The sequence below is a fragment of the Vigna umbellata genome, chromosome 6 (assembly GCF_029865625.1).
Source record: "Vigna umbellata cultivar VRB3 chromosome 6, Vumbellata_1.0, whole genome shotgun sequence".
NCBI lineage: Eukaryota > Viridiplantae > Streptophyta > Magnoliopsida > Fabales > Fabaceae > Vigna > Vigna umbellata.
The window spans coordinates 23,585,449-23,607,882 of NC_142170.1; the positions used below are offsets into that span (position 1 = coordinate 23,585,449).

Genomic DNA, 22,434 nt, shown 5'->3' on the forward strand with positions numbered 1-22,434 from the left:
TTGATGAAATTTCTTCGTTTGATCATTGAGTGTTCTTCATTTGCATCATGAGTTGACTCCTACCTGATGACAACCCTTGCTTGGGGATAATTTTGAAAAAGAGTTTATTTTTGGCTCAAACGGGGTAACAATGGTTATAGTTTTTGCTTTTTGGATAAAGAAAAATGGCCACACATCATTTCAAATTCTGATTGCTTTATTTTCAAAAGATTAATTCTACAACTAGATGACCTCAACATGAGTTTTTTTCTTTCTAGACTGCCCTTTCAGGTTTTCAATCTAGTGGGCTTATTTTCTTTTTGGAAGTTCTTTTGTTTGTCTCAATGGATTCAGGGATCACCCAACTAGCACAAGCGAGAGTAATTTTGGTCAGACCAATCTGCCCCAGTGTAAAGGTTCACTTTGTTAGTGAGGGCAGTGATAGTGTTTGTTGGGGAAAATCCTTTATTTAGGAAAAGGTAAATGGTGAGTTTTCAAGCGACATGCGCACAAACGTCTCGAGAGAAAACGTCAAATTATTATTTTTGATTAGACATTTGACCTCGGAAAAGTCTGACACTGCAACTCTTGTTTTTTTATTATCATTTTTTTTATTCATTTTTTGCTAAAAAAAAAAAAACAAGAGTTTGACAATTTGCAAGAAAGACAAGTGATTCAAGATGGCCTTCATTTTTTTTGTTTTTTTCATTTTGTTCTTTGCGGCTTTCGTTTCTTCACGACACCCTATTAGGACATGATTTCCAGTAAACCTTGGAGATACCTCGTAATGAAAGTTCACATTAAAAGTCATGGATGGAAACATGATATCAATGAGCATTGCCCTCATAGCAAGACAATTCAAAACACGAGCCAAACAACATCAATTTCGCCTTTTACAATAACCTATGCTTTCCCACATAGTCCTAGAGTCCTCTTCATTTGTTCATGGCATTTGTAGAGGCGAACTCACGCCTTGTCAGAGCGCTGGATTGACTTTCTTCAAACTTTAAACATCCTGAATCGATCAAAGATTGCACTTTATGTTTTAGAGCCTTGCATGCCTCTGTTGAATGTCCACGCGCTCCTTCATGATAATCACACCTGGCATTTATGTCATAGTTCTTTGGGTAAGGAGGTCGTACAGGCCTGGTGGGACAAACCTCTATGAGGTTGTTGCGGAGAAGATCTGGCAGTAGCTCTGTATAGGTCATGGGGATTGGAGTAAAGTTGGCGACCTTTTCATCACGATTGTAATTTCTTCGCTGAATGGATCGATTGGACCCATAGGAATGTGACACTTGAGGATAGGCAGTAAAATGTGAATTAGCTCTTCGTTCTTCATGTCTAGGACCATACTCATTTAAACTTGCTACTAGCTCTGGGCCTAGTGCAATTTTTCCATTTCTTATACCACCCTCAACCCTCTCTCCAATTACTACTATATCAGCAAAACTTGAGGAGACACTGCTTATCATGTGTTCATAAAATGGTGGTTGTAGAGTATTCAATAGTATGGTAGTCATCTCCTTGTCGCTCAGAGGCGGTTCTACTTGAGCAGCAATTTCTCTCCACCTTTGGGCATATTCTCTGAATGATTCAGACTCTTTCTTCAACATGTTCTGCAATTGTACTCTATCAGGTGTTAGATCTTTATTATATTCATACTGCCTTAGGAATGCATCAACCAGATCTTTCCATGAGTAGATGTGGGTTGTTTCTAAGCGCATGTACCAAGTTAGAGCCACACCAGTTAAACTTTCTTGGAAGCAGTGAATCAAAAGTTTTTCATCATGGGCATAAGCTGCCATTTTTCTGCAGTACATGGTTATATGGCTCCTTGGGCAAGTATTTCCCCGATATTTCTCAAACTCTGGCAACTTGAACTTTGGAGGTATCACCACATCAGGCACTAAACATAGTTTTCTAGCATCTCCAAATTCAAAACTTCCTTCGCCCTCTATGGCTCTCAACCTCTTCTCAAAGACTTCTAATTTACTCTTGTCGTCCTTAAAATCTGCTGGTGTAACGACATAAGATGAAGACTTCGTCTCGGGTTGTTTTTCCATTATCATGCTCTCAATACCTGGTTGGATCGTTTTCCCAGGAATTGTGGAAGTGGTTGCCCCAAGCTCGTCTTCTACTTCAACTGCATTATCTTCAGCCTTTTGAGCGTCAAGGTGTTCCAATTCCACTCCTGAGGGTGGAGTGTAATTCGGGGGAAGACCATAGGAAGGGAAAGTTTGTGCCTCTGGAACTGTTTGTTGTGGTTGTTGTGCGCACGAATCTCCAGGGCTTTGTAAGGCATTCAAAGCCTCTAAGATTTGACTCATTTGTCCCTTCAGCTGTTGGATATCGGCTTTCATCCCCTCTTGAACTTCTCCTTGGTTCTCCATGATTTTTCCACTGGTTCGTGTCCCTTAGGGTGTTTTGGAGACTTAGCCGTATTATTATTTTTAAATCTAAATTTCATTAGATGAAATAAATTAAGAAAAAGAAAATAAAAACGAAAAGAAAAAGAGTAAAGACAAAGTGACGCAATTACTATAGTAAGAAATTATAAAGATGTGAAAACATTGCCAAATGTATAATCTGGAAATTAACATGAAACAAAGTCAATAGGACAGTTCATCCACAACATTTAAGTTCACCACATGTGAGTTACGCAAAATCACGATCAATTATCACGAGCCTTAGCCATCACATTCTTCATTTCTCTCATCAGTTTCTTGTAGTAATTGAGGAAAGTTTCGACCTTCTTAGGCGGATTAAAGATCGGTATTACAGATTCAGCATCAGCTAATAACTTAGGGACATCCTTAATGGCTTCATTAGCAAGGGAAGCTAGTTGTGAGAAACTTCTCTCTTCCAATTTTCTATAACTCGCCCTTGTTCAACGGTATATTCCTTCATCTGATTCATCAACTCTTGATGTTTCTTCTCTGATTCAGCCCGATGCCAATGTTCCTTCTTCAGTTTTGTCACCGCTGCTTTCGCCTGTTGTTCGGCGTCGTCCATTCTAATATGCATTTTGTGCAACTCCTCTAGTGCTTTTTGCTTGTCCCTCTGGAATTGGTCACACAATTGCTTCGTAACACGCTCTGATATCTCAATTATACCATATTCCCGGTCTTTCAAGGTCAGCTCAATGTTGGCCGCTACCAGCTCTTGCTTTTGTCTTCTTAACAACTCCTCGTATGCTTTGCTGGTTTCCACACTATCTTGCTCAAGATTCACGTAATCATGTTGTAGATGCTGAAGATTACTGGTCAACTTGATATTTTCTAGTTTCATTTGCTCGAGTTCTGCCTTCAACAGTTTTACTTCCTCATTTTCAGCCTCATGAAACTGTTTTCCATAATCTAGGTTGGGAGAAATTAACTTGAAAGGCAACTTCACTGTCCTAACCCTCTCTGCAATCCAATGGCTGTAAGGAATTCCTTCATCGATAGTCCATGGTCTGGGGTCCCTTTCTGCACGAACAATGTTGCCCCAAGCGTTCCTAACTTGATGAAGTACTTCAACAAAGGTTCCTTCCTCATAATAGATTTGCAATATGGTAAGAGATGCAGGTGTAGGTGATCCTCTCATAGGACGCCCAAATTGCCTTTGTGCTAACACAGGATTGTAATTAATACAACACCTGATACCCATGAGGGGTACATTAGGGTACCTCCCGCAATGATATATGATTTGTGATCTACGCTGCCAAGGGACACACCATTTAATCTGCTCCTCATTTAAACTTGCACAAAGTTGCGCCCATTCATTTGCCCCTTTCACATTTGGTCTACACTGCAGTAGCTCATCCATGGGACACGTGGCATTCAAGGCGTCCTCACTCACACGAGAGATGAACCATGTATACAACACTGGTAGACAGCATAACATTTTTCCTCCCTTTAGCTCATAACAACGATTAAGGGTCCCATAAACTTCAGCCAGGATAGTAGTGACCGGATTCTCACAGCGCTCTTTGTATCCCACAAATGCATTCATGGCGGCATAGTCGACGAAATTCTTGACATTAGGAAAAAGCATGACACCATAGAGGAGAAGAGCCAATACGTCCATAAATGTTTCCCAGTTTTCCTCTTCAGCCAAACGATGCAAGTATCCCTTTAAGTATGCTTGAGAAAGGACCCTCACTTTGTCCTTGATTGTAAACTTGGTCTCCAACTTCATAGGGTGTACTTTTATGATCCTCGCTAGCTGCAAGACAGGGGTATACTGCCCAAGGTAGTTGTATGGAGCTTTTCCCTCAAGAGGTATGTTTAAGATTTGCTCGAATTCTTCCACTGTTGGCACTAATTGGAAATCCCGAAAAGTGAAACATCTCAGTGGTGGATCATAGTACTGGGCTAAAGTAGTAATTGCTGATGTTTGGACCTCCACCTCTAACAGGCTCAACAAATTCCCATACTCCTTCTTGAATGCATCTTTTTGGGATGTCGTCATTTTTTTTACTAGTTCTCTCAGACCATCCATATTTCCTTCCTCGGCTTCAACGGCTATCCTTTCCTTTAAAATGTTTGAACTTGAAGGCCGGTCAACTTCAAATCTCATGTTAATTTCCATTTTACCTCAAGGGCTTAGTCACAAATTTATAACTTCCTACCTAGAACCAACAACAAGACCATAAAGTGCATGAGAAAAAGAAAGAAAAGAAAGAAAAAAAAATGTATCAAAAGATATGGTGATATGTACAAGGTGTTTAATTTTATTAAGCAAAAATAACGATTACAAGACAACACACATCTCCCTTTGTGCCCTAGGAGGGTTCAACGATCAAGATTCAAGGTTAGGTACATGCAATCTCACAAGGATGGTTCCCTAAGCCTAAAGATCAATGGTCACTAGAGCTATGGCCCCCTTCACAGCATCTCCACAACAGTCGAGTAATCAACTAGATGTGAAAACACAAATGAAGAAAACAGACTCTAGCTGGGGTTCTCACGATAGCCAAACAGGAAGTATGTCCCAAATGGCACCGCTACACAACCCCTCTATTTCTAAGTTACACTCAGGCCCGGGTATAGGGTCCCACTCATGATATGCATAAAGTGTGTGTGTGTGAAGGGAGAATGCAATGCATACCCCAAACCCTCACCTGCAAAACAACCAGAAGATTCCCAGGCAGATATAACACATTTTCTACCCTAGGGTTCAATATCCAACAAGCAAATTTATTCACATGCGATTATTCAAATATCAAAGACAGATAAAGAAAAAGGGAAGAAAAACATAAAGAAAAACCACATTGAATTCGCGCATATAGTTAACTGGCTTGACTCTCTAAAAAACTCCCCAGTGGAGTCGCCATCTGTCGCAACCGGAATCGCGACGGGACGACGATCCAAAAAAGAAAACGAGTTTCGAAAATGGATTTGGAGTCGCCACCATAGTTTATTCTGGAAAACTACGGAAAAACCATAAAATGATAAGGCATGATCTGCGAAAATGAGATTCTTGGTTCGGGAGTCGGTTACGCGTAGGGAAGGTATTAGCACCCTACAACGCCTGCCCTAAGGCAGTACCTTTAACTAAATACGCGAATATGATGTGGTTTTCAATATGTTTAACTATCCCCTAAAATAAAACTCTAAATAAACAAAATATATTTTTTAGTTTTTTGGGCCCGACAAGGATTGACCTTGCTCCTACGTATTCTCATTCAGAATGAGAAATCAGGGTTACGTAGTTCTTTTGGAGATTGGAAAGCTTGTTTGAGAAATTGTTTAGAAAATTTGTTTGGAAAATGATTATGGATAAATTTGAATTTTTGGGAAAGTGAACCTGACAAAGACTAGCCTTGCTCCTACGTATCTCCACTTTTGATGGAGAATCAAGGATCACGTAGTTCTGGCTGAAAGACTGTTTATTTGCTTGAAAGTGTTGATGTTTTTAGTTTTTGAAGATTTTACAGTTTTTTGTATCTTTTGAGAAAAAGGTGAAAAGGTTTTTAGCACAAGGACGATGCGAGCGATCACACATGCGCTTAACCTTAAAAGCATATTTTTGTAATTTTATTTGAGAAAGAAGAAAAGGTTTTTAGCACAAGGACGATGCGAGCGATCACACATGTGCTTAACCTTTAAAACATATTTTTATAATTTTATGTTTTTTATAAAAAGGAGAAAAGGTTTTTAGCACGAGGACGATGCGAGCGATCACACACGTGCCTAACCTTTAAAATATATTTTTGTATTTTTTATAATATTTATAATTTTAATATTTTTTTATAATTTTTATGGAGAACGAAACAAACAAGTCCAATAGATATAAATAAAACAAAGGGGTGCGGGCTATCATACAAGGGGTTACATGCAATAAAAACTAACTAATAAAAAGAAAACAAAAGCATAAAAAATAAAGCAAGAAAAAAAAGAAAAAAAGAAAAAAAAAAAAAAAGAAGCCCAACATGAATAAAGGTACAGAGATAAAAACCAGAGGTGTGGAGTGAAATTGAGTCTCTTTAGTTTGGGCCCAAACCCCCTTTTTAACTTTGTACCTATCAGGGGTGTAAGGATGAAATTTGGAGGTGCAATTGAATATTGTATCCAGGCCCCATTCTCTCTTTTTTATTTTCTTGGCAGAAAGGCTTAAGCCCAAATGAAAAGGGGGTACGAAGCATGAAACCGGGGGTGCAGACAGAGATCCATTCCTTTTTTTTTTAGGGTTTGGATGGGTCTGAGCCCAGGGAGTGGATAGGGGTGAGCGAGTGAGAAATGAGGGGTGCGTGAAAGGGGAAAAGGTTCTTATGTATTTTTGTTTTAGAGGGAGCTGGGTCAGAAAACAAAAACGGGCCCAAGGCGTTTTCCTTGTTTAAGAAAACCTCAGGGTTCTCCCATTTTCTCCGCACCACTTCACCAAGATGAGACCCAGGGTCTCTTTCCTCTCCCAGCAGTTCGCCGGCGATCCAAACAGAAACGGCCACCGCGCTCCAGCCAGAATCGTCGCCCTCTCCAACACCCACAGACGAGACCATCGCCGGCCGCCGCTCCAGCTCCCCTTCTCCTCTTCGCGCGCGGGAAGTTCTCCCCCTTTCCCTACCATAGTCGCCGCCACCCCAGAGGCGTAATTTGCCGCCACCGAGACCGTCGCGAGCCGCGGCCGTTGCCACCAAACCAGGGCCATCGCCGGTCACGCGGGAGGGAGAAAAACTCTCGTCTCTCCGTGCCGTGCGTCCGGACCTCCACCCGACTAGCAGTCGCGAGCCGCCTGTCACCGTCACGGGCCGCTCTGTCAAACCTTACGCCGGAAAGAACAACGCCTTTCCCGACAGTCCCAACCGAGATGCACAGAGATTATCTTCTTCTCCTCACATTGTTGTCTTAGTTTAGAATTCACAATCTAAAGATGGGTCCAGAGGTGGTTGTTGAGGATGAAAAATGAAGAAGAAAGATGAAAATGATAGGTGCTGGCTGTGAGTCTTTTTTTGGAGATTTTTTTGGTCATGGGTGAATCCGGATTGGGGTGGTTATGATGGGTTGGGTTGTTTCTCAGATTTCTTGCAGGTTTGGTGTGGTTCACGGTGGTCGGAGGTGAATGTTGAGGGCGAAGAGGATAATGATGATGGGTGTTGATGACTCGAAGGAATCAGAGATGAAGGATGGTTTTCTGTGATGCGCGTGATGGAGGGAGTTGGTTTTGGAGGGTGTGATTTTGTTGAGTGAACAGAGAAGAGCGTGAGAGTGAATGGAAGATAGGAAAATGGTGGGTTCTCTGGCTTTGAGTGTGCTGAAGGAATTGAAAGTTTTGCGTGTGAGGGGGGTATTGAGTGAAGATTGATGTTGGTCGTGAAGTAGAGGTGAATGAATGGAATGGGTTTCAAGAGCAGAGAGGTTGAGATCAGTGATGGCTAGGGAGGATGACAGTAGCATGGAAGAAATACCGATTCACATGAAGACCAATTTGGACTAGCAAGCAGACACATAAATGCTAACTCTTAAACTGAAACACCTATTAGCTGGAGTAGCAAGATTTACCTCTATGGACTGATTTCGCACTGCTATGGCTTGTAATTGTCGGTCAATGCTCCTTACTTATCCTCCTCTCTGAACATGGCTGTACTCCTTCTTTGTTGTTGTGGGTGCAGTTAGTTGATGAATGATGAATGGTATATGGGGATGAGGGGAGTCGAGACTGGATTATAGTTGAAGGTGGAGGTGTTGGAGATCCCGGGAGTCTCAGAGTTTGCATTTTGTTGCGGTCATGAGGTGCCTGATAGGTGGAAGCCAGAAGACGAATTGTGATTCCCCCCAAAATGGCTCTCCCCCTTAGCCATATTCACGTTTCAGATCAAACCAAAGTCAAAAGCGTGGCCTGTTCAATGTTGCTTCCTGCAACCACCCCTACTCTGCTCTGCTGTATTTCCTCTTAAGGTAAGCCAGCTAAAGACATTGTAGACGCATGCATGGCGCAGCAGAAAATTTGCACAAGAATGGGAGGTAGCGTGAAAAAGAAACAGACCAGAAGAGTTGAACTTCGCCATTTTTTCTTTTTGTCTTTTGGCAAATAAATCAAAGTAAAAAGAGGACAAAAACAAAATAAATTGACGTAAAAAAAACTAAAATAAAACATAATGAAATAACTTCAAAATAAAAAAAAAATAATTGAAATAAGATTAAAATAAAATAAGTAAAGCAAAATACAGTATATTAAAATAGACTCAAATACCATAACTTAAAATAACAAAGTAAAATAATTACAAAATAAAATTAGAATAACATACGATAACATAAAATAAATTTCATCAAAACTATATTATTTAGTCACCCGGACGAAATTGGGTGTTGACAATCTCCTACTCACACAATATCATCATAGCCTTATTTTCTAGTTGATCCAACTCCTCAATGTCTATAACTTTACTACATATTCCTTTGAAAAAAGAAGCAAAATCTTATTAATGTGTATCTAACATTCTTAGGCAATATGCTCCGAATAGCCAGTGGTAGAAGGTTTTGCATCAATACATGATAATTATGAGATTTTAAGCCAGGTAATCTTTTATCTTTCATGGATACAACTCGTTTAAAATTAAAAGAGTAACCTAGTTGAACTTTGAGACCTTGTAAAAACTCACGAAAACTTCTCTTCTCTTGTCTGTACAATGTGTGACATGCTAGAGGCAAGTTTGTGAAATTACAAGAAAATTACTAGAAGGGTGATTGAATAGTGTTATGGAAATAATTTTATGCAGATGGACATTTAACATCCTTGGTGACTATTAGACGATCTCACAGGTTGTTAGAGGCTTGATTTATAAGGCATTGTTTAAACCACAATATTTAGAGATAAAATGTTTTTCAAGCATTTAGCAAAACTACTACATCGTTTAAGAAAGACAACGCTTAAGAAAAATAACGTTTGATGACAAGAGCGTTTATCAATGATTAACTTCGCAAGCAACTATAGTGTTTATAAATAAGATGTTTCATAAATCTACAACAATAAATACACAATTATTTTATATTGGTTCACTTAATTGAGCTACATCCAGTTATCCTTTAAGACCTCTTAAAGGCTTCCACTGTAATCTCAACAAGATTACAATTGAGTATTAGCACCACTCCTAGTAACACATGTTATGCTGATTAGAACTGAGTATTAGAAACCACTTTGGCAATCCAAGTTAATCCTGGTAACATCTGTTATGCTAACTAGAACTGAGTCTTAGACATCACTCTTGTATACCCTAGTCAATCCTGGTAACGTTGAATAATTTATGTTTTCTAAACACTCCTAGTTCCCCTAGTCAATCTTGGTAACACCTCTTACGCTAACTAGTCTGGGTTTACCCACTCTTGGTTTCCCTTGGACAAGTTTCTAGCAGGCATTTAACTCAATTGACCTAATGACCAAGTTTGAATTCTCTTAAGAATGTATTGTTGATAGGGGGAGCATTGTGATAGCTAAACCAATCCCTGTGATGTTGGTTTTTGCTGATGACAACACATTGTTAATAAAAACACATGTGTATGTATTGTATTATATGTGTTTATGCTTATTATGAAATATGCACATATATGTGATTGTCACATTTGACATATTGTGTTGATTGATGCATGCTACTGTGTTTATAAAGTGATCATATCTTTGTATGCACAATATATGTTTTAAATAGAAAAACAACATGCACAAAAGCATATTTGCCTGACTTAATCAATTACAGAGTTGTGATAATCAATTAAGGTCACCAGACAACTTGAGTTTTAAACTGTGACAAAACAATAAGTTTTGAATTGATTACATTAATTGGTAAATCGATTAAAGCTCGTGTGTTTGCACATATCATTTTCAAATGTGTTGTGATGAGTTTTGCGAAAGAAAAGTTTTCAAAAATATGCTAAGTGTTAAAGATTAATCGATTACATGGATTGTGTATTCAATTAAGTTTGTTAAGATTTGAAAACTGACTTATGTTTGTCTATCTGCTACAACGATCATATTTTTAAATATATTTGACTAAGCATTTAATGAAAATCAATTGTATTAATTATGTATTCAATTAAGGAGCCAAGTTATTTGTAATCCTGTTACACCTGTGTAATGTAACCGATTACATAAGTTGGTTAATCGATTAAATTGTGTCAGGATTGACTTAAACTATATATTGACGCATTAATTGAATTTTTGTAAGACAATTGAGATTTACATTTTCATATCTGATTCATATTCGTTTGAGAAGTTTTACAGAGGTGATGAAAAGCCCCAAGAAACAACAACTTGAAGTGGTTTACTATTCTTGAAGATTTCTTGAGAGGCAAACTTGACTGGATTAAAGAGGTTGATCGTTATGCACAACTAAGGTGCTTGTTGTTTGATCAGGAGAAGAAGATTCACAATCTTTGATTTGTGGTTCCCTATGCGTGTGGCCAGGAAGAAGAACGAGGAGTTCTTTGTACTTTCATAGGGGACTCAAAGGGGTGACTACAAGAGAGGATTGTTCTTGCTGCAGGTTTTTGTATTGGGTATATTAGATTAGTGAATTAGAGAGGTTGTTTACATCTTGACAAGTTGGTCGCTGTAAAAGCCTTGTTGTAAAAAATCAGGTCTCTATTGTGCAATTGGCTTTCAATCTCAGGTTGATTGAAAGGACATCAGATGTAGGCATTGAGACCGAACCAGTATAAAAATCAGAGTTTGATTTTTTCTTCTCCCTATCTCTCTACATTAATCGATTACATACTGTTAGTAATTGATTAAGCATACTGTTACATTGCATGCATATTGCTTACTATCCAAGAAAGATTTAAAGAATCATACCATTTGCGAAAAAGATTTGAGAAGCGTTTATTTTTATAAAACACCAATTCACCCCCCCCCCCCTCTTGGTGTTGAGAAATAAAGCTCATCAATTCTAACATGTACAATCAATAAGATTGTTTACAAGTCTTAGATGATAACTCTCACAGAGAGGATGTGTTTACATTACAACTCAATCTAATAGATCTTCTAGGATTTTCTTTCTTCCTTCAGATGTAAGTTTATGACTCTATAAAGCTTAGGACTGTATTTATAGAGTTTTTGTTCTTGCACGAGCGTGTGTTTTTCTTTTTAGATGATCTTTTTTTTATTCCTGTGCTTATCCTTCTTGATCTTTCTTTTAAGGGATTTTCTATTTATAGGCTTCATGGGAAAAGATTTGTTAGATAATGTGTCTTCAATCTTCAGATCTTCGTAGCCTTTTAGTATGTAGTAGACATAAGTTAAAGTCAAGGTGTCAAAGTACGCATGCTTTTTCAGTACTTTAATCAAAGTAGGTTGTATGAAATCTTTAGTACGACGGTCAAAATCCATCGGATATGTGCAAAATCTGTCAGTAATGACTAATTTTTTATAGATTTTCGACGGGCTAAAATTGGTCGGTAATAGTGCAGTCGATAAATTTATTGATGATATTTTACATCAGTTAGTAATTATTGAAGAAAAAAAAATTGTCGTTAACTATAGAAAACATCTATCAATAATTACCAAAAAAAAACTGTCAAAAAATTCTGTCAGTAAATATTGTGATCTGGTTCATCTTTATCTTCCACTTTTTTTCTTTACCAATCAAAAAAAAAGAAGACATTCCAAACAAAATGACCTTTTTACTTCAATTTATATTCGAGGGTAAAAACTCTTTTTTTTACCTCGTCATGTCTTCGTTTTCATATCCCTTCGCTCATGTACTTAAGAGTTAGAGTTTTTATCAAGACCCTTAAAAAGAAATGCATACACATTAACGAAACCAAATAGGATAGGGAGGACATCAAAGTAACTTACATATAAAGATGCAGGCAGAAAGGTTATTTATTAGGAAACTTTAATACTTTACATGTCTAAATTAAATTAAAACGTCTAAACAAATAATACGCTTTCTACTCAATTTATAAGGGCATAAGTTGGGACTTGCGTCACTTTTTACGAGTAAATTAACTAGTTAGAAGAAGTTAACTTGAGTAATTAAACCTACTACTTGGTTTCTGTATTGTTATTCTTCGGCTTGGCGATGGCGTACACTATTAGACTTGATTAATTACTGTATGGAATAAAAGGTCATTTTCAATAAACATATTATCTTTATATATTTATGTGTCAAAAATATATATATTATAATTTGATTTTGGAAGATTCTGTGTTTTCGTTTGCTAATTAGCAATTTGCCTGCACAGTTGATAAAGCTTTCAAAGTTCCATTTTTTATTAGTCAGCTTTTCCAACACGCACAATCCTCTTGAGAGGTAATTTGGCATTATGGTACATGAAGCATCTACGTTTGACAAACAATTTGTCCATAACAGCACAACCAAGCTATAATTTCTTATTACCTACAAGAAAGAGGTGCTTCGAGATTTCAGTTGAAAAGTGAAAACTAATTTATAATTCAACGTTAACATGCCTATATAAACACCACAAACAATCCTCAATACCACTCCACAGCACACTTCCTTCAACAAAAAATACAAGAACAAGCCATCATGGTTGTAAAAAGTCAGTTCTACTATATTTTACTGACATTGCTTTTCTGCATGACATTCTGGAGTTTCCAAGTCACATGTCGCACTCTTCAAGATGCCTCGATGTCTGAGAGACATGAACAATGGATGAATCGTTATGGCATAGAGTACAAGGACCCTGAGGAAAGGGAAAAGCGTTTCAGAATATTTAAGGAAAATGTGAATTACATCGAAGCCTCCAACAATGCTGCCAATAAACCTTATCTGCTAGGCATTAACCAATTTGCAGACCTCACCAACGAGGAGTTCATAGCACGCAGAAATAGGTTCAAGGCCCACATGTGTTCCTCAATCATAAGGTCAACCACTTTTAAGTATGAAAATGTGACTGCAATTCCTTCTACAGTGGACTGGAGGCAAAAGGGTGCAGTTACACCTGTGAAGAACCAAGGTCAATGTGGTAAGAAAATGCTTCATTCTTCATTCGCATTTCCAAGTCAAATTATAAACTCAATCGTTATCTAACCATTAATTTATCTTGTAGGATGCTGTTGGGCGTTTTCCGCAGTTGCAGCAACTGAAGGAATTCATGCACTCACTACTGGGAAACTGATCTCTTTATCTGAACAAGAACTTGTTGATTGTGACACAAAAGGTGTGGACCAGGGTTGTGAAGGTGGTTTTATGGATGATGCTTTCAAATTCATCATTAAAAATCATGGACTAAACACCGAAGCCAATTACCCCTACAAGGGTGTTGATGGAAAATGCAATGCAAAGGCAGAAGCCATCGGTGCTGCAACCATTACTGGCTACGAAGATGTCCCTGTTAACAATGAGAAAGCCCTTCAGAAAGCGGTTTCCAATCAACCAGTTTCTGTAGCCATTGATGCCAGTGGCTCTGACTTTCAATTTTACAAGAGTGGTGTCTTCACTGGTTCTTGTGGAACTGAACTGGATCACGGTGTGACTGCTGTGGGATATGGTGTTAGTGATGATGGGAGCAAGTATTGGTTAGTTAAGAACTCATGGGGAACAGAGTGGGGTGAAGAAGGCTACATTAGGATGCAAAGAGGTGTGGCTGCTCAAGAAGGACTGTGTGGCATAGCTATGATGGCATCTTATCCTACTGCATAATTATCAAAATTTGTACCTTATTTCAAACTTATGTTCTTTTGTGTAGAACAGTGTATTCTCTTATGAATCATTGTATATGGATATATGACCAATGATGAAATGAAAAATTAGTCTTGTCACTAAACATGTTATGATGGTTCATAATTCATGTCAGCTTTATCTATTCATTTAATTTAATGTGTAATTGTAACTAACACTAACTAGTGCAATCGTGGTGGTATAAAAGGAGACGCTTTCCTCTCTCATTCTGTTTATAAATAATGGCAGAAGAATTACCATCCGCGATTCCGCAATCGCAAGGAAGCTCCATGAAGAAACGGCCTTCGAAGAAAGACAAACTATGGCTGGACGACTATCTCCGTCTCCTTCATTCTCGCCAAACGCTTCACCTAACAATCAATCAACTTAACCAGGTTCCATTCATTCTGTGCATTTTTCAATTCTCAATTTCATTGTCAATTTTCTTTCGATACTCTGCATTTCATCGTTAATTTTTCTTCTTCCTACTGCCACAGGTCATCCGCATTCACGGCTTCAAGAAAATCCACCACGCTCCCAAGGTTCTTTTCTCCCTCAAGCTATATCTTAAGTTCCTTTTGGTTAGTAACAAAATTTTGAGGGAAAACGTTGCCTACTTTCACCGTTTTCTCCTTAATTTTTTATTCCTTGATTTCTTTTAAATTCAACGCGCTTTAAGATTAGAAGTTCTAGATTGCCTTGGTAGTTTAGGTCTCTGTCCGTAAATCTTCGAACAACAGGAGATGATTATCGAATAGGTTTTCGTTTTGAGAAATTGAAAAAACCTATCTCAAATCCGTGCGCAGAAGGTGCTGGTGGAGGCGGTGGAGTCGCTGGATCTTGTAGATGTGCCGCGTTCGACCCTGCGTGACAGCGTGTCAGTGTTTGCGGCGGTGGCACTGGAGGACGTGTTGGCGGATTTGGCAGAGCTCAAATGGCAAGAGTGCTGCGAAACCTTCGTCGAGAGAATCAGTTTCTCCGAAGGCAAGAGCGTGTTGCCTGCTTCATCTGATGAGAGCTTCCGTGTCACGAGCCAGTCGAAGAGTATGGACAAAATCCGTGACTTAATCCCTGAAGATTCCCGGAGAAGCCTGAAACCGACAAAAATGGTGCCAAAGCGTAAGAGAGGTAAGGTTCCCACTCTCGACTCTGTTGCCTCAACTGTAGATTCCGCTTCTCTTGCTTCCTGCTGAATCAAGGAATGAGTAAAATGTTAAATAGGGGAATGGATACGACACTAGGTATGAATGAGTTCCAATGTCAGGATATTCCCAACGTGTATTCCCTTTGAACTATTAGCCTCTCACTGCCATTTTATTTGCTTTCCATCTTCCATATTCTATACTAAAGCTTAGAAGTGATAACAGTATGCAAGTATTTCAATTCATATCATATGAAAAAACCATCCATCCTTACAGAACCCTCCACCCCTTTCATTCACAAATGTCTACATATTACAATACGTATAATCTTCTGTGTATGAAAGTTACTGATCGTCTCTGCACCCTGGTCTCCGTCTCCGTAAACTCTGATAGTGTCTTTTACTATCTGGATTATTCAATAACCACAGTCAGAAAAAGGCAGCAAATTTAGCACCAGTATTGGTCTCCAACACCAAGCTGACGTGAAGAGACCACAATGATAGCGAAAGACTAGGTGCACTAATAAAATGCAAAAAGATAGCGAAACACTATGTTTTCAATGAAGTGCGCTGACAGTTGACTTATAATACCATATGAAAGCATAAATCAATAATATATACTCCAATGGAAAACAAATAATGAGGTATATGAAAAAAATACTTCAAACGTGTAAAAAAATTTAAAATAGAAAACTTATCAGTGAAAACTAAAATTACAAAGCAAAGTCTAAAAACCTTAGAACGCAATCAATGAATCTTATACTTAATTCTATTACAAGAAAACATAAATATATATATCACTACATTATGATAGAATATTACCATATGTTAAGAGGACGTCAACAAAATTAAAATAAATAAAGTTAATAGTGATTCACCGAATATTAACCATACTTGTTTTAATATTTATATTTATTTAAGTTAGTATGTGACATTAATTATAAAAAAACTAAAATATATATTAAAAATAAATTAGCAAATATTAATTTTATTTAATTTTAATATTTTATTTATTTGAGTCTATTGATTAAGTGAATATTAAGGATTAGAGAAACTAAAATAAATATTAAAGATAAATAAAATTAGCATACGGTTTAATGAACATTAACATTACTTATTTTTAATATTTTATATATTTAAATTAGTGTAGCTAAGAAGATTTTAATTATAAAAATAAAAAATAAAACTAGCTATGGTTTAATGGATGTTAATTTTTTTAATATTTATATTTATTTAATTTAAGTATTCTCACTCAATTATATGTTATAAATTTATTTACATTTTTCAATTGAATATAGATCGTATATTATTTATAATCTAAAAGTTTATATTTAAAAGATGTCAAATTTTTTCACTCATAATTTTTTTCTTACTTACACTGTATTTTTCATCCATATTAGTTGAAAGTTATCTTTTTTATTTATACATTTCTTCTTCATTTACATTTTGTTCACATTCTTATATTTTTATCTTGTTCGGTTGTAATTTGAGATAATATCTTTAGAATCTTCCTAATTAGAGAAAATATAGAATCTTCCTAATTAGAGAAAATAGATATATGTTCTTTTATTTTCCTAGTTTTTCTATTTCCCTTTTTAGGAGAATTAGATTATTACAAATAGAGGGTATCATAATGTATTTTTTATGATTGAGAATAATAAATTAGTCTTATTTTCAACTTTGTATCAGAGCTTGTCTGATTCACTTCCGCTATCTTTATTGTTTGGCGACGGTCGGCCCCCATGGCCTATGGCGGCCCCCTTAAAGTCTCTTCTTTAACATGTGTTTTTAACCCGCTTCAATTTTCCTAGTCAAATTCTGCCTTAGAATTCTAGCCTTTTTTTCCAGTGTTACCAAATACATAGTTTGTTTGAGTATGATCATAATGGGATTCAAACCCATTTCCTTTCGGACCAGTAGCTAAAACTGGTGCTTTAGATCTGTTGATGCCCAACCAATTTTGGCTCCTTTTGGCATTCTTATGGACTACCAGTTGAATCAAAGAGATTAAAAGTCTCTTCTTCGAAGAACCCATGAAAGGCCACTGCCTTTGCTGCTTACTCCGTTGTGCACCGCCACTCTCTGCCGTCGGCCACCGTTTGCTGTCGACCACCGTTCACCGCCGGCCTTCGTATGTCGCCGACTACCATCTGTCGCTCGTCACCGTCGCAGTTCTCATCGGTGACCAGCGGATCTGGATCGTCTCTTTGAGCGCGACCTAACCCTAGTGGTCGCCGTCTCTATGTCGTCCGAATGCGCCGTCGCGTGCCTCCTCTCTCCGGTAGATCTCGGGTGCGTATTGTTCACGCGTCGCCCTTCTCTGGTTGAAAGATCACCGCACCATTGGCTTTCTGTTCACCTTACTATCCTGAGCTTCTTTTGATCGTTTGACTTCTTCTCAAGTTCACACCATCCTCTTCCTCTTTCCTCATCCTCCAACTTTGCTGTAGGGGGTTTCGCCTCACGTTTCATGACCAGGACCTTTCCTGCTCCACCACTGGGTTTCTCCCTTTCTCACTAAATTTGTTTCTGTTTCTTGAGCAATAGTGCTTCGTCTCCGCTGCTGACGCCGCTAATGTGCCGGCTCCTAGTATTATTTCTCTCGCTTCCATCATCTTCTTCTCCATTGAGAAAGGCTCTCTGCCTTCACCAATATTAAGGGTTCTCTGCCACACCCAATGAGTTTCTTCTTCCCTTTGTTTCATTGATATATAATGGCGATCCTTCTTGTCGTCATCTTTGTCGCTTGTGCCACCAAATGTACCGCCACCTGTGGCCAAGCTTGTCTCCACCATCATTCTGTTCAAAATCTTGAGGACCACAAACGACAACACCACTGTGTCAGTTCTTTCTGCCATGTGAAAGGATCCTTGCACCGCCAATGCCTTGTTGTAACAACTCACTGAGAGTTGTTCTATGAGACCACCCGTTGATTTGACTCGTTCAATGTTCCAGCCACTGCGGGGTAGTGTAGTCTTTGTAGGTCTGTTATAGGACAAATGTTTCCTTAAGGCTTGTTGTTGTTTAGGGCAGTTAAGTCCCTGAAGGTTTGTTGTTGTTTAGGGTAGTTAAGTCCCTACAGGTTTGTGACTATTAGCCTTTTAACTCCAGCCATTGTAGGGTAGTGTAGTCTCTGCAGGTTTATTGTTGTTAGCCTCTATAGGACAGTTGTTTCCTGAGAGCTTGTTGTTGTTCAGGACAACTAAGTCCCTGAAGGTTTGTTGTTGTTTAGGGTAGTTAAGTCCCTATAGGTTTGTGGTTGTTAGCCTTTGAAGGCCTCCTATATGTTACACATGGAAATCATGTTCTTGAAGTTTTGTTGTTGTTCGCCACTATTGATGGCAATCCAGTCCCTACAGTTTGTTGTTGTTCGCCACTAGAGGCCCTTCATCTGGTCTTGTAATTTGTTGATGTTTGCTGCTGCAAGTCATCATCCATTTTTGATGGAAATCTCTCTCGTCCATTGCTGTCCAAGTTCAAGTTTCATGGCGTTAGTTCGCCCTCGTCCATTGTTGTCCAAGTTGAAGTTTCATGGTGCTAGTTCGCCCTCATCTATTGTTGTCCAAGTTGAAGTTTCATTGTGTTGGTTCGCTCTTGTCCATTGTTGTCCAAGTTGAAGTTTCATGGTGCAAGTTCATGGTTGTCCATATTGTCCATTATTCTTCATATGATGTTGAGGAGTCTCTTGGGATACATTTGTTTGTGTGTGCAATTTGGTTTATTGACATTATTTCTGATTGGGTTTGTCTATTCCAAGCTTGGGTCATACAATCTTGTATGATCCAGCTTGAGGGGGAGTGTTGTAATTTGAGATAATATCTTTAGAATCTTCCTAACTAAAGGAAATAAATATATAATCTTTTATTTTATTTTACTTTCCTAGTTTTCCTATTACCCTTTTTAGGAGAATTAGATTATTACAAATAGAGGGTATCATAATGTATCCTTCATCCATATTACAAATAGAGAGTATCATAATATAATAAATCAGTCTTATTTTCAACTTGTTCATACTCATATCCTTCATCCATATTCACTTTTTTTTCATTTATACTTATTTTCTTAATGCATTATACTTGTTTATTTCTTTTTTCATTTATATTATTTAAATATGGAGGTATTATACGATTTCCTTTAAGTTACTGTTATTAGCGTTTTACTTTCCTTATACTTTCCCTCTGTCCAAGTTAGAAAGTAATATGTTCACTTTAGCTGATTTTACTGTTCAGGAGAGAATGAGAGCGCGGATTTGCAGGACAATGCGTGTTCACTTTAGCGTATTTTATTAGTGTATATTTCATCACCCGCTAGAGTGTAAAGATTTGCAATGATTTAACATACAATGTCTAATTTACCCTTTGCACATTTTATAATTCCAACTCTAGTCCTGGCTGATGGTTGAAGATGAAGACCAATTCGAAGCATTTGAAGAGGAAGAACTGAAGGATTATTCGATTACCTTGTAGCAGTATTCGGTTACATGGGGTGAAGAATTTTTGAAGATGAAGTATTTGGTTCCTAGTGGTGATACTTAGTTCCATGCTTGATCTTAGGTAATGAGTTTTTTGTGAGATCTTGAGTTGTTGTTGCAGGTTGGAGGCATTTGTTGGAGATGAAGACGAAGAACAGGGTGCTCTCTATTGAAGGTAACGTGTTTGATGGGTGAAGACGAGCATATATGTGGTTGAAGAGGAAGAATGAAGGCCAGCAAAGGAAACTGTATTCGGTTACGCAGGAGGAGTATTCAGTTTCGCTTTAACAAAGAATATTGAAGGGTGGTGTATTCGGTTCCAAGAATGGTATTTTGTCCCCCTTCAGCTTGCATGACTGGTTTATTCGGCTCGAGACATGGTCATTCGATTTCGCGCTTGTGCATTTGGTAAGAGGAGTGGTGCATTTGGCGATCTCTGGAAGGAGGTTGTTGGCGAAGTCGAGTTTATCCATGGCGATGCACTCGAAGCATTGGAGGAGGAGACCAAGAAGTTTGAGGCCGGTGGACTCGGCGACGTGAGGCTGGGGATCGAAGGCCTGATCGTCCTCGGTAGCAGTATTGACAGAGAATCAGCGGTGTAAACGGGTCGCTTAAGAAGTGTGAGGGGATCGCGGGACCAAGATTTGAAGCATGATCGGTAGAGAGCGAGAGAGAATCGAAAGCTTTGGAGTAAACTTTTGAGGGAAAAGTGACAAAATTGAGATGGAAAGACAAGGAAAGTTTTAGCACATAGGTAGAGGCTCTATCAGAAAATGAGTGTTTGGTGTTTTACACGACCAAAGGTACATTAATTCCTTTTTATTTTGTAATTTTATATTATATATATATTTTAATGAATGTTTTTATATATAAAAAAGAATAGGTGTATATCTGAATATTGTGGTGCAACAAGAAAAATAAATTAAAACCCAAAAACAAGCACAAAATATAATATCAAACTAAAAAATTCATTTTACTAATTTATAACTTTTTACATTTTTTAAATTTACTTTAATAATTAATTTTAATTTTTTACTCTTTATATACATTTTTACAATTAAATTTAACATTAAAAATTATAATTTTATATTACATTAATAACTAGGGACATTTTGATAATCTTTAATTTTTACCACATCAAATCCTACACTAATTCTTACAAACTTTACTTCCAACTTCCAAATCCACTCTCAAATACCTCCAAATCCACTCACATAAACAACAAAAAATTTACCCTCAAATCTCCTTAAATATATCCACTCACTCTCTCCCAAATCATCTCCTTCAATCTCCTTCAAGTGAACAAAGCCTAAATCAATATAATTATTCGGATAATATCCTACAATATAACTATTATTCTCGTAAAAAATACAATTATTATATATCACAAAAATATTACATCATAGCTCATATGATCATTACAAAAAATTGTGCAAAAATTATGGCAGTTGTTTAAAACAATTGTTTTTTATATAAATTTATTTACTTTTATCACATTTAAGATCAACCATAGATTATTTTTAATCTAAAATTCCATATTTCAAGTTATCAAATATCCAGTCATAACTTTTTTCTCATTTTCTATATACATTCATGTTCATAAAATTTTTAAACTCATATTTTTCATCAATAGTATCCCCCTTCGTTGAAACTTTTTGTTTTCATCCACACATATCTCCTTTATCTTCATTTTGTTCATCATCTACTATGTCCACATTCTTATATCTTCATCCCGATTCATATTGTAACGTCCCATGATGTCACAAATCGTTTTTAAAAGTAAGATATTTCAAAATTCTTTTAACGTAAAAAACAATATTAATTAAAAACTTTGGCATTTGAAATGTGCGGAATTAAAACGAAGTTCTAGCTTTACCAAAAATATAATCCAATTACAAAATTCTGAAATTTAATAAAATAAACTAAGGAATATAAATTCATTAACTGGGTTCGGTCTCCTTGGAGTTCTACCAATTCATGATCGTTCGGTCTTAGAAGCGTGAGTTTCTTAGTGTTAACGCTCGGTCTTATACTAGCAGTTATGCTAGTGTTAACGCTCGCTCTTATACTAGCAGTTATGCTAGTGTTAGCACTCGGTCTTATACTAGCAATTAGGCTAGTGTTAGCGCTCGGTCTTATACTAGCAGTTATGGTACTGTTAGCGCTCGGTCTTATACTAGTAGTAATGTTAGTGTTAGCGCTCGGTTTTATACTAGCAGATATGTTAGTGTTAGCGCTTGATCTTATACTAGCATTTATGCAAGTGTTAGCATTTGGTCTCTTCTAGTGGTCAGTCTTTAATAGTGTTCGGCTACTTCTTCTGTTCTATCTAATATGGACTGTTCGGTCCCATCCTTTGGGTAGTGAGAAGTCGTTCGGTCTCCAACGTTCACAGGGTTCTCGGTCTTATGAGTGAGGATATGATTATTGAATCATGTTATATGTTAAATGATGAGGATTATGTTTTTGAGTACTGTGGAGGAGAATTCCAAGGCAGAATATCTCGTGCTAAGCTAGTGTTTATCATAATCTTTTGTGATTACTCATTCTTAAGTAGAGAGGAGTAACTCATGTGGTAGAATGACAGGAGGTTCTTTAACCTAAGGAGGTAATCTTCACTGGACTTACCTTGTGGGGTAGCTTGATGGGTGTCTTCCTGTTTCACCACCACAAGTGCAGAAACAACTATAGCTACACATTCATACAATCCAGACGGTCAAGTCAGGTGTTCGGTCTATGCATGAG

At 37.5% G+C, this 22,434-nt stretch overlaps 3 protein-coding genes across 5 annotated transcripts; 2 read left to right on the forward strand and 1 right to left on the reverse strand.

The window, feature by feature from the left end:
* Nucleotides 1-914: 914 nt before the first annotated feature.
* On the reverse strand, nt 915-2,423 carry LOC148197019 (uncharacterized). Its single transcript, XM_088093574.1, has one exon. The coding sequence runs from the start codon at nt 2,370-2,372 to the stop codon at nt 915-917; it is 1,458 nt and encodes a 485-aa protein (XP_087949700.1). The 5' UTR covers nt 2,373-2,423.
* A 10,438-nt stretch (nt 2,424-12,861) lies between these two features.
* Nucleotides 12,862-14,059, forward strand: LOC124840817 (senescence-specific cysteine protease SAG39-like). Its single transcript, XM_047316943.2, has 2 exons — nt 12,862-13,382; nt 13,467-14,059. The coding sequence occupies exons 1-2, from the start codon at nt 12,944-12,946 to the stop codon at nt 14,057-14,059; spliced, it is 1,032 nt and encodes a 343-aa protein (XP_047172899.1). The 5' UTR covers nt 12,862-12,943.
* Nucleotides 14,060-14,247: 188 nt separating this feature from the next.
* Nucleotides 14,248-20,571, forward strand: LOC124840816 (uncharacterized). 3 transcript variants are annotated; one of them, XM_088093226.1, is made up of 4 exons: nt 14,248-14,472; nt 14,575-14,619; nt 14,884-15,205; nt 19,811-20,571. In XM_088093226.1, exons 1-4 carry the CDS (start codon nt 14,320-14,322, stop codon nt 19,882-19,884), a joined length of 594 nt encoding a protein of 197 aa, XP_087949352.1. In that variant the 5' UTR covers nt 14,248-14,319; the 3' UTR covers nt 19,885-20,571. The 3 variants fall into 3 exon arrangements, with proteins under 3 accessions (XP_087949352.1, XP_087949353.1, XP_047172898.1); XM_088093227.1 differs by lacking the exon at nt 19,811-20,571 and adding an exon at nt 19,604-19,781 and having other exon boundaries at nt 14,254-14,472; XM_047316942.2 differs by lacking the exon at nt 19,811-20,571 and having other exon boundaries at nt 14,269-14,472; nt 14,884-15,443.
* Nucleotides 20,572-22,434: the final 1,863 nt, after the last annotated feature.